The sequence below is a fragment of the Saccostrea cucullata genome, unplaced genomic scaffold (assembly GCF_032062105.1).
Source record: "Saccostrea cucullata isolate Sc308-1 unplaced genomic scaffold, CSIRO_AGI_Scuc_v1 ctg4787, whole genome shotgun sequence".
Classification (NCBI taxonomy): domain Eukaryota; kingdom Metazoa; phylum Mollusca; class Bivalvia; order Ostreida; family Ostreidae; genus Saccostrea; species Saccostrea cuccullata.
In genome coordinates this window covers 86,179-103,819 of record NW_026926028.1, presented here as the reverse complement: position 1 = coordinate 103,819, position 17,641 = coordinate 86,179, and the positions used below count along the sequence as shown (strand labels likewise).

The following is a 17,641-nucleotide window of genomic DNA, read 5'->3' as shown; positions in this document are numbered from 1 at the left end:
TATTTAAAGTTTCAATATCATACACTCTTGAATATCCATAAATATCAATATATCGATTAAGCATTTGCTATCAACCATACACTTGTTAACCTAAGGAACGCTCTTATCATAAGTTAAACGCATGAAATTCCTCATGCAATTTTGAAGAATTTCTGTTATAAAGGATGCTTAAGACAAAAGACCCATAAATTTCCAAGAAGTAATAATTTTTAAAACTATATATCCACACTAAATTGGGGAACATTTGAAGAACCCCTTTTCTTTATAACTCATGACATTTCATGCAGAAAGTGGGTATGATGTGTAAATAATCTTTATGAAAAAAGGATGGTGTAAAGTTAGCCTCATAATAATCTTTACCAGCAGAATCAGTAGAAGGTCTTCCGTTGGAAACGAAAGACCTTAATAAGACTGACCGCGCCTAAGCATTTACTCGGCCTATATGTATATACATAATATGCATTGCTCATGAGGAGCAATCTTTTTTAACAGGGTCAGTTATGTAACGACATTGCTCGCGCGGAGCAATGACATGTAAACAAACATTGCGTAACAATAATTCAGAATAATACTATAAGATACCGTTACAACTCCCCCCTTCTTAAGTTTTTGACTCCGATCAAAATTAATGTACAAAATAAATACGAATGAAATGATTACCATTATAATACATGTAAAATAACCATTTAAGACATCTGATTACTTTGAAATATCAAACATACGACTTAATAATATAAGCAATTAAGCATAATTATAAACACAAACAAATCAGTAAACTTTACGCATAATAAGCAGTTCATTTATAGGTTCAGTTTATTCTCTCAAACCATATCAATGGTACATGAGGTTCAACAATATATGTACAATATATACAGAAAATAAAATACAAGATACATGTGAAATGGCGGAAATACATTCAAATAAAGTAACATAAATAATTATGGAGGACAGACTTTTTCATATACTCTGTTTATGTAACTGCATAGTTTAATTAATACTTTGTAGTCAGCAGATGACAACAATTCTGAGAATTTGAAAAAATTTGGTCTATTACAATATTTACTAGGAAGATATTTTTTTCTATATTCGGAAAAATATTTACATTCTAAAATGTAGTGATACTCATCAGCTATTTGTCCATTATTACAAATATTACATAGTCTATCATTTTTGGGAATTCCAAACCATCTCCCAGTCTGGTTATACAAATATCATGCCAATTTTTAAATATTTACAAGTCTGGACCCGGTTGTATCAGTGGTTTATTAAATTTAATTAATCATTAAGCCTAAGTCAACAACTTGATCAATGCACAATAAATCCCATCTTGAATACCAAAATTTGCACTCGAAGTTTTCACATGACACAGCTGATAATGGCGGTTTTTCATTCTTTTCCATCCTATGGAGAATAACGAGCATTCCAGGGTCATGCTGTTGTTTCTCTCGAATATTTCCTCGGTTTAATGACTCCTCCGGCTGTTTCCGAATCTTTGCTCGCATTGGTCTATTTGATTGCTTCTTCTTCACAGGAGAAATAACGGTACAATCACTTGATTTTTCAGCGTTCGTGTTATCCTAAAACAAAATACTTAAATCAAACACGTGATTGACACTTCCTGTTGAATTATTACATAATTCAAAAACATGTGAATATTTCTGAATTTCACTTCCTTCACATTTCTCACATTAACACTGTCTACACTTCGATTAAAAGAAACACGAGATAATGCATCTGAATTTCCATTTCGTTTTCCAGCCCTATGTTCAATCTTAAATATGTACGGTCCAAGTCGCTGTAGCCACCGCATAAGTTGTCCATCCGGTTCTCGGAATGTATGAAGCCACACCAAGGATCCATGGTCTGTTCTAAGCAAAAACTCTCGACCAAGTAAATAGTACTTCAAGTGTTAAACAAAGTGTACAACAGCTAGCATTTCCTTACGTGTAACACAATAATTTCTTTCAGAATTATTCAACACACGTCTTCGATAGGAAATCACAATTTCTCTTCCATTCTGAATCTGCGATAACACAGCGCCTATAGCATCATTGCTAGCATCAGTATCTAGTATAAAGTCACCAGCATTCACAGCAGGATATCCAAGAATAGGTGCAGATATCAATTTCTGTTTCAGAAATTCGACCGCGGTATCACATTCTTGGAATGGAATTCCATTCTTGATTTTTCCAAGTAAAAATATGCAGACATTTTGAAGTTTTAGCAAAGTCTTGAATGAATCTCCGGTAATACGTTGCTAGTCCTAAGAAACTTCTAAATTCCGTCACATTGCTCGGAGTTTTCCAGTTTTCACAGCTTCTATTTTTGAAGGATCCGTTTTAATACCCTCCTTTGAAACGTTATGTCCAAAAAAGCTCACTTCCCGCCTGAAGAAATTGCACTTCTTCGCTTTTATTTTAGGTTTACACTCTCTGACCTATCTTATACTAAACTAAGATTATCTAAATGTTCGTCAAAAGTACGATTGTACACAATAATGTCATCCAAATATAAGACTGTTATATTCCACTGTAGTCCATTTAACCCCTGTTCTATACCTCTTTGAAACGTTGCCGGGGCGTTGATATTCCAAAAGGCATAATCGTATAATGGTAAAGACCACCACGCAGTGTAGCAAACGCTGTTTTCTCCTTATCCTCCACACTCATAGGAATTTGATGGTAAGCCATATTGAGATCTAATGACGAAAACCATGTAGATCCAGCGAGGGAATCGGGATCATCTGCCACACGAGGTATCAGATAAGCGTCTTTGATGGTATTCGCATTTAATTTCCGATAATCGACATAAAGCCTCCAGCTTGTGTCCTTTTTCTGAACTAATACAATAGGAGCGGATCAGGGACTGTTAGACTTCTCAATTAATCCATGTTCTTCTAATTTCTTGATTTTCTCATCCGTTATTTCCCTCTTGAAAATGAGTACCATGTGCACTGGTTCCTTTAGGGGAATTTCCTCCTTTAACTTAATGCGATGTTCCCCACTGGTTCGTCTGGAAACGCATCCACACGAGCTAAGAGACGTTTTTAAACTTTGCCGCTTGCTCTTCAGTTAGATTTTCACATGCTTCTTTAAAAACTTGTTCTAGATGCTCTGGCAATTTGTCGCCTCCTGACATTACACCACACACTTCCGGGATCTTCAATGTTGACAGAGTTTCTACAGGATCAAACACAGCTATCTCGGTACACTTCTGCACATAAACGTCATAATCATTCGGATTAAACACGCGAACAAAGATATAATTCTCACCACGTGTAGATTTCACTAACTCTCTTGTCACGGCTAATCCATGATTATGTACAAATGATTTTAGAGGTAACAGCACCCCATCACAAACATCTACACTACTATCGAATGTAGCTTTTATAATACTCTCGTGATGAGCTGGAACAACACTGTCCCCCATGCTAATAATACAATATCCCCGCAAGACTTCATCATCTGACTTAAGGTTGCACTCATTAGATACACAGTCCCATTGACATTGGAATTTGGTGATAAAATCTTGGCCCAGTAAATTACATTTTACATCTGCCACAAACACTCTATAGATCACTTGAAAGCCTTGAAAAGTAGCATTTTTGCAGTTCCCGTAACTTTCAATTTTCTTCCGTCGGCTGTATCAAATTGCTTTTTAGCGCGCTCCAGCACAGGTCTGTGTTCTGGAAGAATGTTCCAATAAACCTATTCTGTTATGAACGTGTTCATTGCACCCGTGTCAAATTTCCACTCAAACGATGTGCCTTCCACTAAGCCAAATTATCTCATTCCTGGTTTTCCTCTAATTTCTATAATTCCTTGATTTTTCTCGTTAGACTCGTAATTCAAGTGCAAATTTCCAACATCTGTTTGAGTTGATACTGAAGGCATTTATACACTGCTATCATCCTGACGTTGTTCATCTCCTGTACTAGACCGTTAACTAACAGCTGTGCCGACACATGGCCTACTGCCTCGACACTCTTAAATTTAAACATTTCTGACGGCTTTTGCTATAAGCATTTTTTCGCTTTGGACAGTCTTTATACAAATACATAGAAAATTACAGCCATAACATTTCCTCAAAGTTTTTCTTTTGTCCTCCATATCTGGATTAGCGCGGTACGTTTTCCAGATCACTGGGACTTTCCCTGAGAGGAGAACTCGCTAACTCTATAAATGGGTCTTACAGGGTTGTTTTCCTTGTTTCTTTTAAAAATTCCCGTTCTCTGTCATACGAATGCATTCCTCCTGCATCGCAGCAGTCACTACTTTCTGTAGGCTCTTTGGTCTAGTGCGCTTCACAGCTAAGCGGAAATCGTCATCATGATTACAGCTGTCCATAAAAATTTTAAGACTAGCTTCTCCCACATAGTCTCGATTTCCAGGATGAGCTCTTCTATACAAGTCAGCTATAGCTTAGTTGAAATCTCGGAACGATTCTGTCGGGAGCTTTCTTCGCATTTTTGCCTCAACGATGTAGCTCTCCTTCATCGCAGTTTGTCCGAATCTGTTGTCAATTTGTAGTTTAAGTTGGTAATAGTCCCGTAAAATATTATCTGGTAATCCATATGCGAATGCTTCCGCTTGTCCACGGAATGTAGTAATAAGAACTCTTCATCTCATGTCAATGGACCATTTATTTAACGCAGCAATATTCTCAAATATCTCACAAATTCACTCCACACCTCTGTTCCTTCTCCTTTGAATGTGCGTTTGACCTGCATGTTTAATCCCTGTCCTGGCAATCCGACTTCCTCATTGTAACTTCCGGCTTCCTGATCTAATGCTCCATCAGTTGAAATATTCCGCACAGTGCTAGTTATCCATCCACCATTACGCGTGGTCCTTTTCTGACACATTTTCCAAACAAGAGCACACACAACCTAATAATATATTCCAGTGCCTCATGTGACAAGCCTGACAGTAAATTTTGAGGAATGTAGAGAAAACTCCTAACACAGTCAAAACGATGGCAAATATTCCACTTATCCAAATTGTAATCCCTGAATACCACGTACTCTCATGCTGGGCTTCCGTGCAGTTCTCTCCATTCGTAATTCTATTCTGTGTAGATTCCGTATTGACAACAATCGGAGACGGTAATTCACTTTCAAAATCCTGTAATAGATTCCGCCTTACAGAAGTTCTTGGTCTGGGAGTAGTTTGTGGAAAATTACTAGGCGAAGTAAAAGTTAAATCCATATCCGCTGGCGAATGCGTAGTGCGATCACCGCCTTGAAACATTTTTAAGAAAAGAGCACAGTGCGTCAAAAGCACAAAAATCACAAAGGGATCCAGTTTGATAATTCACAGAAATCACTAATTATTCATCCTAATCCGGCATTCACACGACGGGCACTTGTTAAAATCTCCTCACGGTTTTTCCATTATCTAGAATATGTTGATTTTCACTTTTCAGAAACATGATAAAACAATTTGCACACTCTTTGCGTAAAAAGTAATCCTCGATTCGCACTAGTACTAATTTCCCAGAGTCACCATAGTCATAAATATGTGCCAGTATTTGGGCCGGAGTATTTCTGAAATCCATAATTAGTACACACACACACACACACACACACACACACACACACACACACTCACCCACACACACAAAAACAATATTCCGAACAGCATCACTATATTCCGTTTTCCTTCCAAACTCTAGCAAGAAATATATATATTCATCGGTTAAAAAGCGTATATTTTTAAAATATAAAAAATACTTAACCTAATTGTGGATTGTGAATCCTATACTTTGTTTTGTCGCGAATTTGACATTTTCGACAATACACTTTGTCATCATTTCGTTAATTCTGGGCCGAAGGCTTTCCTATCGATCTTCAACTTTCTATATTTGCCAACAGAGAATTATGGTCACTTGCTTTTCGAACGCATAGTTTAGTCGGTCTTTGCGGGATAAGATTCACTGATCAATCATCATCTAAGAAACCAACAACTTTGACCCTTGACCCTGGAGTTTGACCTAATTTCAAAATCTTATCCTCGTCATAACTTTTGAACAGGTGGTACTATGGCTTTCATATTTCATAACTGTATTTCCAGTGAGACGACCCAACTATGGATACAAATATATTTGGAAGGAAAACGGAACATAGTGATACTGCTCGGATTATTATTTTCATGCGTGTGTTTACTAATTATGGATTTCAGAAATACTCCACCCCAAAGACTGGCACATATTTATGACTATGATGACTCTGGGAAATTAGTACTAGTGCGAATTGAGGATTATTATCTACGCAAAGGGTGTCCGAATTGTTTTAATATGTTTCTGAAAAGTGAAAATCAACATATTCTGGATAATGGAAAAACTGTGAGGAGATTTTACAAGTGTCCGGCGTGTGCATGCAGGATTAGGATGAATAATTAGTGATTTCTGTGAATTCTCAAACTGGATCCTTTTGTGATTTTTGTGCTTTTGACGCACTGTGCTCTTTTCTTCAAGGCGGTGATCGCACTACACATTCGCCAGCGGATATGGATTTAACTTTTACTTCGCCTAGTAGTTTTCCACAAACTACTCCAAGACCAAGAACTTCTGTGAGGCGGAATCTATTACAGGATTTTGAAAGTGAATTACCATCTCCGATTGTTGCCAATACGGAATCACCACAGAATAGAATTGTGAATGGAGAGAACTGCACGGAAGCGCAGAATGAGAGTACGTGGTATTCTGGGATAACAGTATGGATAAGTGGAATACTTGCCCTCGTTTTGACTGTGTTAGGAGTGTTTCGCTACATTCCTCCAAATTTACTGTCACGATTGACACATGAGGCATTGGGAAATATTGGAATATTATTATTAGGCTTGATTGTGTGTGCTGTTGTTTGGAAAATGTGTCAATCTACTCATAAAAGGACTACGCGTAATGGTGGACGGATGACCAGCACTGTGCGGAATATTTCAACTGATAGAGCACCAGATCAGGAAGCCGAAAGTTAGTCGGAAGTTAGTGAGGAAGTCGGATTGCCAGGACGGGGATTAAACATTCAGGTCAAACGCACATTCAAAGGAGAAGGAACAGAGGTGTGGAGTGAATTTGTGAGATATTTTGAGAATATTGCTGCGTTAAATAATTGGTCCATTGACATGAAACGAAGAGTTCTTATTACTACATTCCGTGGACAAGCGGAAGCATTCGCATATGGATTACCAGATAATATTTTACGTGACTATAGCCAACTTAAACTACAAATGGACAACAGATTCGGACATACTGCGATGAAGGAGAGCTATATCGTTGAGGCAAAAATGCGAAAAAAGCTCCAGACAGAATCGTTCCGAGATTTTGGCCAAGCGATAGCTGATTTGTATAGAAGAGCTCACCCTGGAAATCGAGACTATGTGGAAGAAGCTAGTCTTAAAACTTTTATGGACAACTGTAATCATGATGATGATTTCCGCTTAGCTGTAAAGCGCACTAGACCAAAAAGCCTACAGGAAGCAGTGACTGCTGCGATGCAGGAGGAATGCATTCGTATGACAGAGAATCGGAATTTAAGAAACAGGGAAAACAACCCTGTAAGGCCCATTTATAGAGTTAGCGAGTTCTCCAATCAGGGAAAAGTCCCAGTGACCAGGAAAACGTTCCGCGCTAATGCAGATATGGAGGATAAAAGAAATACTTTGAAGAAATGTTATGGCTGTAATTCTTCTATGCATTTGTATAAAGACTGTCCAAAGCGAAAAAATGCTGTTAGCCAAACCCCTCAGAAATCTTTAAATTTAAGAGTGTCGAGGCAGTAGGCCATGTTAGTTAAGCGGCCTAGTACAGGAGAGGAACAACGTCAGGATGATAGCAGTGTAGAAATGCCTGCAGTATCAACTCAAACAGATGTTGAAAATTTGCACTTGAATTATGAGTCTAACGAGAAAAATCAAGGAGTTATAGAAATTAGAGGAAAACCAGGAATGAGATTAGATGGCTTAGTGGAAGGCACATCGTTAGAATGGAAATTTGACACTGGTGCAATGAACACGTTCATAACAGAAGAGGTTTATTGGAACATTCTTCCAGAACACAGACCTGTGCTGGAGCGCGCTAAAAAGCAATTTAATACAGCCGACGGAAGAAAATTGAAAGTTACGGGAACTGCAAAAATGCTACTTTCTTTTCAAGGATTTCAAGTGATATTTCGAGTGTTTGTGGCAGACGTAAAATGTAATTTACTGGGCCAAGATTTTATCACCAAATTCCAGTGTCAATGGAACTATGTATCTAATGTGTGCAACCTTAGTTCAGATGCTGAAGTCTTGCGGGGATATTATATTATTAGCATGGAGGACAGTGTTGTTCCAGCTCATCATGAGAGTATTATAAAGGCTACCTTTGATAGTAGTGTAGATGCTTGTGATGGGGTGCTGTTACCTCTAAAATTATTTGTACATAATCATGGATTAGCTGTGGCAAGAGAGTTAGTGAAATCTACACGTGGTGAAAGTAATATTTTTGTGCGCGTGTTTAATCCGAATGACCATGATGTTTATGTACAGAAGTGTACCGAGATAGCTGTGTTTGATCCTGTAGAAACTGTGTCAACATTGAAGACCCCGGAAGTGTGTAGTGTAATGTCAGGAGGCGAAAAATTGCCAGAGCATCTAGAACAAGTTTTTAAAGAAGCGAGTGAAAATCTAACTGAAGAGCAAGCGGCAAAGTTTAAGAACTTTCTCTTAGCTCGTGTGGACGCGTTTGCAGACCCAAACAAACCAATGGAGCGTGCAACGATTGGGGAACATCGCATTAAGTTAAAGGAGGAAATTCCCCTTAAGGAATCAGTGCGCAGGGTACCTATTTTCAAGAGGGAAATAATGGATGAAGAAATCAAGAAATTAGAAGAACAGGGATTAATAGAGAAGTCCAATAGTCCCTGGTCCGCTCCTATTGTATTAGTCCAGAAAAAGGACAAAAGCTGGAGGCTTTGTGTCGATTATCGGAAATCAAATGCGAATACCATCAAAGACGCTTATCCGATACCTCGTGTGGCAGATGATCTCGATTCCCTCGCTGGATCTACATGGTTTTCTTCATTAGATCTCAATATGGCTTACCATCAAATTCCTATGAGTGAGGAGGATAAGGAGAAAACAGCGTTTGCTACACCTCGTGGTGGCCTTTACCATTATACGGTTATGCCGTTCGGATTATGCAACGCCCCGGCAACCTTTCAAAGAGTTATAGAACAGGCATTAAATGGACTACAGTGGAATATAACAGTCTTATATTTGGATGACATTATTGTGTACAGTCGTACTTTTGACGAACATTTAGATAATCTTAGTTTAGTATTTGATAGATTGCAGAGCGTAAACCTAAAACTAAAAGCGAAGAAGTGCAATTTCTTCAGGCGGGAAGTGAGCTTTCTTGGACATATCGTTTCAAAGGAGGGTATTAAAACAGATCCTTCAAAAATAGAAGCTGTGAAAAACTGGAAAACCCCGAGCAATGTAACGGAACTTAGAAGTTTCTTAGGACTAGCAGCGTATTACCGGAGATTCATCCAAGACTTTGCTAAAACCGCAAAATGTCTGCATATTCTTACTGGGAAAAATCAAGAATGGAATTGGACACAAGAATGTGATATAGCGTTCGAATTTTTGAAACAGAAATTGATATCTGCACCTATTCTTGGATATCCCGATGTGAATGCTGGTGACTTTATACTAGACACTGATGCTAGCAACGAGGCTATAGGCGCTGTGTTATCGCAGATTCAGAATGGAAGAGAAATTGTGATTTCCTATGGAAGCCGTGTGCTAAATAATTCTGAAAGAAATTATTGTGTTACACGTAAGGAAATGCTAGCTGTTGTGTACTTTGTTTAACACTTTAAGCACTATTTACTTGGTCGAGAGTTTTTGCTTAGAACAGACCATGGATCCTTGGTGTGGCTTCATAGATTCCGAGAACCGGATGGACAAATTGCGCGGTGGCTTCAGCGACTTGGACCGTACATATTTAAGATTGAACATAGGGCTGGGAAACGACATGTTTCTTGTGAATCGAAATATAAACAGTGTAAACGTGAGAAAAGTGAAGGAAGTGAAATTCAGAAATATTCACATGTTTCCGAACTAAGGAATAATTCAAAAGGAAGTGTCAATCACGTGTTTGATTTAAGTGTATTGTTTAAGGATAACACGAACTCGGAAAAATCAAGTGATTGTGCCGTTATTTCCCCTGTGAAGAAGAAGCGAACAAATAGACCAATGCGAGCAAAGATTCGGAAACAGCCGGAGGAGTCATTAAATCGAGGAAATATTCGAGAAAAACAACAGAATGACCCTGGAATGCGCGTAATTCTCCATTAGATGGAAAAGAATGAAAAACCACCATTATCAGTTGTGTCATGTGAAAACTTCGAGTGCAAATATTGGTATTCAAGATGGGATTTATTGTGCATTAATCAAGGTGTTCTGTGTATTCGCTGGATTTCAAATAATAGTGAGGAACTAAAGATATGTCTACCACGGAAACTGTGTCAAGTTGTGTTATGGCACTTCCATGACTCTAATGTTGGAGGTCATATGGGTGTCAAAAAGACTTTAGAAAAAGTCAGGAATTCCGACTATTATTGGCCTAGGATGCGACAATTCGTTCATGACTACGTATTATCGTGTGATGTGTGTGAAGAGAGGAAAAATCCGCCTCGGAAAAAGAGATCGCGTATGAAAACCTTCCTGAGTGGTGAAACATTTCAAAGAATAGCACTGGACTTAGCCGGACCATTCCCCAAGTCAGATAATGGATATTCTTACATTCTGGTAGTGATGGATTATTTTACAAAATTTGCTGAGATATTTCCACTCATGAACATGGAAGCTGAAACGGTAGCCGAGGTCCTGTTTAAAGGATGGATTAAGCGATACGGATGTCCTGGAGCTATTCACTCAGACCAAGGAAAACAATTTGAAAGTAAACTTTTTCAGGAAATGTGCCGATTATTTCAAATTGACAAAACGCGTACTTCACCATATCATCCCCAGTCAGACGGAATGGTAGAGAGGATGAACAGAACGATAAAAGACATGCTGTCTAAGTACATTAATGCAAATCAAACTGATTGGGACCGTTTTGTGGATGGCATCGTTCTCGCGTACAACACTACTCCGCATGAAACTACACGGATTTCGCCATATAGACTAGTTTTTGGTAAAGAAGCCAAATTACCGATAAATGTTCTGACTGAAAATGAAGCGATGAAAACGCCTGAAAAAGATGCAAACAGAGCAGTTTATGTGCGCGATTTAGAGGAAAAACTTTCAACAATTCATGATTACGCAAGGGAAGTAACGAAAGAAGCATCTCAGAGACAGAAAAGTTATTTTGATCGTAACGTGCGTGAAGCTATTTATGAAGTTGGAGAGTAAGTACGAAGAAGTCAACCAAAAGTCGATAAAGGACAAAAGTTAAAACTGTCGAGAAAATGGACTGGGCCATGGATACAGTACCCGCATCGTTATTCTTTACAATTCTATCGTGTTCTATCGTGCGTGTATCCTATCGTATCGTGCGTGTATCCTATCGTATCGTGCGTGTATCCTATCGTATCCTATCGTATCGTGTTTTCCGTTTATCAGGTTTTGCGTTTTCTATCGTGTTTTGCGTTTATCGTGTTTTGCGTTTATCATGTAGATCGTTTATCAGGTTCTATCGTGTATCGTGTTTTGCGTTTATCGTGTATATTCGGAAACCCTCGCTTTCTATCTTTACTATGTAAAGAAACTACTGAGCTATTCCGAGTTTCTTTTTCGTTTTGTTAATAAAAATAAGATTTATTCAACCGAAAAAGAGAAAATAAAGATTTTTCCCTTTATTTTTCATCAATAGAAGAAATATTAAAGCGTAGAAGGAAAAAATAATTAATCGCGTATTTCATGAATGAATAAATTGATTTATTAATAAATAATTAATTAAATAAAATAATTATATCATGGTAAAGCAGAGAGTAGTTGTCAAAATTTTAACAGTAACTCTATTTTTCGGAAATGAAATTATAAGTAGATCGATCACCTGGTCTATTTCTTTAACAAGTATATACTGACAAAAAGTCAGAGATACTCAAGCTGTAGAAAATCAACTTAGAAAAGTCATTAATATCCTAAAATGGTATAATGTGGGCTATTGAGTTCAATCTTCTATTGAATTATATACATGTACATGAAACAAAATTCATATAATGAAGTTATTTAGAATAAATATAATTTATCGTACTATACGATGAATTTACGTTACTCACTTTCAGGAATATTTTATAGAGTATACTAGACGTTTCTTGAATTAATAAAATATTTTTTATGTAGACATTTCATATACTTCAAACTATACGCTTTTTTAATTTTGCTTAATGACGTACATAAAAACATTTTATAAACATCAATCTAAATAGCTTGTTGCAAGTCGGAAGAAAAGTTTTTCAAAGTGGTGGGGGGGGGGGGGGGGGCTCAGGGCTCCAAAAAGCCACGTAATTACCGGTATACGGGTACATCTAACTGTGCGGCATGTACAGTACATATTCCGTTCGAATCCAAAATAAGTTATTTAGGTTCCGTTACCAACAAAGCTGAAGAAAGTACGATTTTTTAAAATAAAAAAAAAAACGTATGAGGGAGAAATTAATTTTGCGCTATTATTTTACTGTCACTCAAAGTGCACATCATTTTCAGGCCCGTTATAGGCAATTTCAGTTTGGGGGTACAGCCATACATTTTTTTGCTACGCATTGTAAAACTTTGACAGATAATAATGTATCTTAGTGTAGTCTACTTGTGAAGTTATGCCAAGTTATACTGAAATCAGACCAACACTGCGAGAATAAGCGTTTCGAAAATTTGTTAAGAGAAGGACAATTAGAAATGGGGTAACCTGCGTCACCTTTCAGAGTAACCAGTGGACTCGTCCAAGGATGCTTTGTCGGCGACTGTAAAAAGTACCTGAGATTCCTACGCAAATGAAAGCGCGAAATCTCTGTATAGAAACTGTTGCAGCTGCGACGCTTCACTCATTGTTCATACGCTGTAGAATAGAATCCGACTTTTAACACTTAATATTTTTGAATATACAGACGTTTTCAACATAAGCTTCATTTTTGTTTCTAGAAATATGTTTATCTACAAATATAATATAATTTCGTGTTTTTAAACTGAGTGATTCGATAACCTAGCATCGTTTTAGATAACTCAAGCCCCTCTAGGGCTTGAGTAAAAAGTAATTTATCGAATTGTATGATTTATTTTGTCAAAATTAAATACTATTGATATGATTTTCTCAAATGAATCGGAGTTACCGGAGAAAGATTTTTGGTAAGCTACAATGTTCCCGTACACAAAAAGCAAATAAATAAATAAAAAGCAGGATATTGAAATGTATCTTTTTTTCATGCAATATTCTGTTTTTCCTTGTTAATCGTCTGATAGCGTTAAGAATATGTTTACGCGTCTGACCTGCATGTATGCACAATTATTTAAAGTCTTGATGTTAAAAATATAATATAACATAAGACAATGATCCAGATGATTTTAACAACGATTTTGGCCGTATACGTTCAAATTTTGAATTTATTTTTTAAAGCTAATTATACATTCCTTGACATATGTCTAAATTAATAAAAGAAATCAAAATTATAAAATATAATGCATGAAAATATTCTACCCAATTTATCACACCATGGCTGTTACTATAAAATAGAAGATTTTCATTAATTTTATCTGGCATTAGATAACATAAAAATAATATATACATGTACAGGGGAAAACATTTTTAACAGCTTACCTTTTCGGCGTGGAAATAAACTCAAAATATAATCCAGCGGGATGCCAAAAATCAAAATAAATCGAAGACCTTTCCTTACAAGAAAACTGACACGTACATGTATGTGTAGCTCTCTAATTAACACACTGTCTTCCTGTGCGGTCAACCACCCCCTCCCCCTTCTCGCCTAACTGACACCTCGGCCCGTGTGTTTAATCACCGTCAACATACCTGTACTGATTTCTCACCTGGGGTCAATTAGTAACCTCGAATACTACCTGGTTCTAATGAAACGCATCTACTTATTTACGGGATTTTGTTCCTAACTTGTTAATTTGAACAATTTTATCAAAGATTTAATTCAAAATATATTAAAAAATTGTACAATTTATGGATTAAAAAATCATCTTGAATGTTAAATAAAAATTCAAATAAATCAATTTAATGGAATGAAGTCCCTAAACTCACTCCGTTGATTTTTTTTCATTTCGTACAATGTTTCCATTATGTTTATGTAAATAAGTCTTTTAATAAACTTAAAAAAATATACAGCACTTATGGTACATGCACTTTCGGGTCATCGGGTTTTTTACGTAATACGGACAAAATTAATTCTAGGAAACAATTTCATTCATCGTAGAAACGGATGAAATAGTTCTTACATTCTAAACTATGAAAATTAGCTCGCAATATTTTTTTAACGGTATCTTACTATAAAAATAAAACAAAGGGAGTCGTCTGATCCGCCGTGACCATGCAAGGCTAATAAATACACCGAATCAATTTATAGTATTAATCGGTTTTATTCCATATGTATATAACTTTATTTAAGAATTCATATTTGGCTATTTGGTTAGATTTTGTTTATCTAATTTTAAATTGGTTGCGGACTTTCAAAATACAGCCCTTCGAATATGTCTAATATGAGATTACCAGGTCAGTGTAAAATGATTTTTAAGGTTTAATAATTCATTTGCCGAATTAAACCTATTTTTTGTTATTATTAGAAACAGTACACACAAAGTTTAATAGCAATGATTTATAATTATTTTGTCGGAAAAGTCGCATTTCACTCTTTTAATTTTTGTTAATTCATTTTTCTGTTTTGTATTGTAAAGAAGAAAGTATTTAATCATTCAATGTTCGTTAATAAATACGAGGTTTTAAGTATCTTTAATGTAAAATGTTTACATGTACACAAGTCAGAGCCTAGCGTAAACGTACATGTGCAGTTGTAGCAGATTCAAATTCTGGAAATTCAGGAAATTTGATTTTCTTGAACTGTTTCGTTCTTGATAGATCTATCATGTTAAATTTATTAATTTTGTTAAAGCCGTTTTCTTTAAACCTTTCTTTCGGCCGGTCTTCTACTTGTATTATTTTCTAAGATATTAATATTTAATTGCGATTTTTGGATACATCGCAGATTCTAAGCTTTAGACATTAAATACAAATATTTAATCTATTGCGTAAACTTCTTCCGTGAAATAACTTGGTACTTGTAGATAAATTTATTAGATAGAAAATTAAAATGTATATTTTTCATAAATAATGAATCTGTTTATAGAGTTTCAAAATTCACACCCTTGAGAAGAAATTTAAAAAAAAATACAGTCTCCATTTCATGAAAATCCATTTAATCACTGTCAATTTTTATATATATAAATAAACAACTATTGTAAAATTAATACAGAGATCTCAGGTTCTTTTATGATAATTAAAAGTACTTTATAGTTTAGATTTGAAGCTCTGCAAGTATTCAAATTAAAATATAATTTAATTCAAATAATGTTTAATCTTTAAATTTAATTCAAAATAATCTTTTCGTCTTGTCAGAAAACGTTCCGCATTTTGAAACAATCCTATCAGGTTTTGCGTTTATCCTATCGTGAAGATCGTTTATCAGGTCTATCGTGTTTTGCGTTTATCGTGTTTTGCGTGTATCGTGTTTTGCGTTTATCGTGTTTTGCGTTTATCCTATCGTGCGTGTATCCTGTCCTATCGTGCGTGTATCCTATCGTATCGTGCGTGTATCCTATCGTATCGTGCGTGTATCCTATCGTATCGTGTATCCTGTAAAGAATAACGATGCGGGTACTGTAATAATTAGAAGATTAAGTGATGTGCTTTATGAAATTAAGCATTCAAAACAGTCGAAACCCGTCATAGTGCACGCCGACAACATCAAACCCTACCGCGGAGAGCGACAGCAGTCCCGCTATACAACCAGCGAGACAGTGGAATACACGGGTGGCGAGACACCAGACGGTCAACAACTGCACGCGTCTGGACCAGGCCGGCGGCGTTTGAAGTTACCGCTAGCTCCGCCCCCGAGAACAGACAATTCGGAAGCTGACCAATCAGAACCAAGAATGAAGATGACCCGAGGAGGACGGACTATAAGAACCCCCATCCGTTTCAGAAAATAAACATTCGACAAATGTTGTGCGAGACTTGTGGACAGACATTCAGCACCAGCAGTAATCTTCACCAGCATACCAGAGAGAAACATAGTGATCATGTAAATAGTTTACAGTGCAGTTATTGCCAGAGACCCTTTTTGCGAAGATTTAATTTGAAAAGACACTTGACTTCAGTTCACAAACTAAATAGTGAACAATTAGAAGCAGCCATGCCCTCAAAGCGGAGACGAGTCGAGCGTGATGACTTCTTTGAATCCAGGAAACCTGTCTACGTTCATAGCGACTTGTACGAAGACATTTCGTCAGATGAGAACGATGAGACTTACTGTGACGCGCAAGAGACTGATGTGACCAATGTGGATTATCTCGATGATATTTCTTTCGCATCAGAATTGCCGGAGATCGACGAATCTCTGGTAGAAGACATTCTCCATAATTGTGCAGATTTTACTAATGACCGGATAGTCGAGATGTTGGAAGACGAGTCGGCGGACACCCGGGAGGTTATATCTATAGACGAGGACAGCCAACCAGAAACGAGTGCTTGTGACAGTGATTGTGACAGTGAAAATCAGGACACTAATCTCACGCAGAAATCAACAATTTGTCTGGTGTTACATAAGACTGTGAAACGCAACCTAGATGGTACGGAAGAAATAAGCAGAGACTCTCATATCGTGTATTCAGAAGATCTTAACCCTGATGATATTGACTTTCCAAATGTAGCTAACGAAATACTGACGGAGGTGCCGAAACATTTTGAAGACGGCCATGTTCGGATTGTTAAAGGCGACATTTCCCTATGAAAAAAAACTGTAAAATTTTGATGAACAGACTTGTAAATATTTAAGAATTGTCATGATTTTTTTTGTATATATTGACTGCTTATTATGCGTAAAGTTATTGATTTGTTTGTGTTTATAATTGTGCTTAATTGCGTATAATTAACTGGCTGCACTTTGAATTATATTATTAAGTCGTATGTTTGATATTTGAATTTAAATTATGTCTTAATTGTCTGTTTACATGTATTATAATATGGGTAATCATATCGTATTTTATATTGTTGTACATTAATTTTGATCGGAGTCAAAAGCTTAAGTAGGGGGGAGTTGTAACGGTATCTTATAGTATTATTCTGTTTTATTGTTACGCAATGTTTGATTACATGTCATTGCTCCGCGCGAGCAATGTCGTTACATAACTGACCCCGTTAAAAAAGATTGCTCCTCATGAGCAATGCACATTATGTATATATATAGGTCGAGTAAAAGCTTAAGTGCAGTCAGTCTTATTAATTCTATTACACGATATACATGTAGGGAAAAGTGCAGTCCGGCCAGTGTTTTATAATGTGTGAAACTTGGATTTATTTGTGATGTAAATAAACTGTAAATAATTTTATTTTGCGTTTCATTTAATCTAAAGCGTATGCTTTA

The 17,641-nt window shown here is 36.6% G+C and overlaps 1 protein-coding gene across 1 annotated transcript; it reads left to right on the top strand.

Annotated features, from left to right (window-relative positions):
* Nucleotides 1-16,219: 16,219 nt before the first annotated feature.
* On the top strand, nt 16,220-17,008 carry LOC134270427 (centrosome-associated zinc finger protein Cp190-like). Its single transcript, XM_062752648.1, has one exon. It carries the CDS (start codon nt 16,220-16,222, stop codon nt 17,006-17,008), a length of 789 nt encoding a protein of 262 aa, XP_062608632.1.
* Nucleotides 17,009-17,641: the final 633 nt, after the last annotated feature.